Source organism: Ammodytes marinus (assembly GCF_949987685.1).
Source record: "Ammodytes marinus genome assembly, chromosome: 19".
NCBI lineage: Eukaryota > Metazoa > Chordata > Actinopteri > Uranoscopiformes > Ammodytidae > Ammodytes > Ammodytes marinus.
The window spans coordinates 23,170,271-23,172,770 of NC_137223.1; the positions used below are offsets into that span (position 1 = coordinate 23,170,271).

At 39.6% G+C, this 2,500-nt stretch overlaps 1 protein-coding gene across 1 annotated transcript in view; it reads right to left on the reverse strand.

The window, feature by feature from the left end:
- The window catches only part of LOC307266316 (exostosin-1), a gene marked incomplete at both ends in the record, with an annotated part of 227,903 nt that overhangs the window by 68,786 nt on the left and 156,617 nt on the right, over nucleotides 1-2,500 (reverse strand). The window contains one exon of the mRNA XM_080048300.1: nucleotides 732-839. Coding sequence (XP_079904426.1) covers nucleotides 732-839 — 108 coding nt within the window. The remainder of the gene's footprint in view (nucleotides 1-731; nucleotides 840-2,500) is intronic.

The window sequence follows — 2,500 nt, forward strand, 5'->3', positions numbered from 1 at the left end:
ATGTTGGTTATATGTTAACAGAAGCTACAGTCATTATTTGTTTACTTGATACTTCAACATTTTCCATCAATCACTGTAGTGCAGTTTTTGAACTCCACCTATAGATATTCTGGGGCATTGCTTTGGCCGGTTTTGTTTATTGATTGATTATTTTCTTCCCCGCAAATTCCGACCTTGGTTATTGGTCAGCTGTTCAGTATCTTATACCTGTAGCAGCAGTCTCTCGTTAAACTACAGTTGCTTCCTTGGACCAATCAGATTGCTTGATTTGAGCTACCGGTTATATACAGTATATTTATATAATAACAGTATATATCAGTTAAAGCTGGTCCTATCATATCATAGCCTATCTTAAAATCCCTCCATTCATTAAACCATCATTGGCAACTTTGAGTTCGACATTGGGGGGGTTGAGAACTCCACCTACTCTATCTAGATATTCTGGGGTATTGCATTTGATCATTGATTGATTATTTTTATTATTGGGAGTTGCAACCCGCCCAACCCCCTCCCCCGTAAATTCCCGCCTTGGTTATTGGTGACCTGTAAAGTATCTCACCTGTAGCAGCAGTCTCTCATCAAACTACCGTTGCTTCCTTGGACCAATCAGATTGCTTGATTTGAGCTACCGGTTATATACAGTATAATTAAATCATAACAGTGTAATCTTATTTTAAATTTCAACCATTCATTAAACCATCTATCCACCGGTCAGCTGTACAGTATCTCACCTGTAGCAGCAGCCTCTCGTCCCCCATGATGGCAGCTTTCCTCCAGTCGATGACCTCGGAGAAGGGAAGTTCCCAGCCGTTACTCAGTATCACTGGCACACAGGCTGCCTAGGGGAGAGAGGGGGCAGGGAGGCAATGGAAAGGGTTAGTACATGGCTGTGTTCAAAACAGAACAGCTTACTAACCTCCAACATGTATATACTACATACTGTCTACTTAACGATCACAGGCCGCTTGGGGGAGAGGAGGCAGGGAGGCAATGGAAGGGTTATTGTATGACGAGAGAATATTTAATCTAATTTTTTTATAAGACAGTTTGGAGAGACAGAGATGAAAGGGGAGAACTGACCGGGCCAAATTCTAACCCGTGGTCTGCTGTGGAGAGGACTGAGCTTCTATGGGGGGGACGCTCTAAAAAATAGTATTCATTTGTATTGTGTCATTTGTATTGTGTCTGCAGACTTGTGAAGGCAAATGTTTTGTCTACTCGTTTGGTGATGGTTTGAATGTAACAGTCATTCATTTATATGAAAAAAACGCACTGAACGCATATGAAAATGACGCACTATAGCTTTAACCCTTTACCACAAGATAACAACATTATGAAAACAAATCTGCAGAGTTGAGTTAAAGGTCCTACGAGGAACTTTTCAGTTTATGTTCATTATTGCGCCCTCTTTGGACAAAAGCGGTAGTGTTTTTACTACGCCAGCTGTTGTTCCTGGGTGAGCGTAACCATGACAAAGGCATTAATAAAAAATTAATAAAAATAGCATTCTTTGCACTGATGGTCTCGTTTGCTGTTACATATAATTCATGATCATCAGAGTAAAAATGGAGACTGTTTCAGAAATATTCAAAAGATCCTCGTAGTACCTTTAAGAATCATAAGAAATGGTGGTAGTCATACATAAATAATTCGATAAGTCTGGTATTTTCATTTTAAAGTTCAAGTCCGACTCGGTTCTCAATCAAGTGAAGCAGAGAGATTAACGGAGATTCACAAAATGCCGATCAGTGACCCGTCAGTGCTGTGATTAGTCTGGCTTTGTGAAATGACTTTTACCTCACTGTCACCTTTCCATACCTCTCTTTGTTCCAATGCACGCACGCGCACACACACACACACACACACACACACACACACACACACACACACACACACACACACACACACACACACACACACACACACACACACACACACACACACACACACACACACACACACACACACACACACACACACACACACACTCGGCTGTCCACTGCATTGTAATGATAAGTACACCTTACCTTTGCACAAGAGATCTTTTTTTATTTTTTTATTCTCAGGTCTGAATGGCCGAAATAAAACCCATTAACAAAACTGCATTGCTTTAAACTAATGTTTGATTTTTGTGCCAGTCAAGGGCAAATTTCCTACGAAAATCTCCTGTCTTCACTATTCCCACCCAAAAGTTCATTAACTACTTTACCATCACTTTTGATTAAAAACACTGTACTAACTAAACTGAATGGTAATCAATGTAATGACAGACAGACAGACAGACAGACAGGCAGACAGACAGATAGATAGATAGATAGATAGATAGATAGATAGATAGATAGATAGATAGATAGATAGATAGATAGATAGATAGATAGATAGATAGATAGATAGTCTTTTCCATATACATTTCAGAAACACTAAACTACTCAGTAAACACATTTTACAAATAATTTATGCTCTTGCTCTAGATACGTCCTGAAGCTGTAAATCAAGCTTT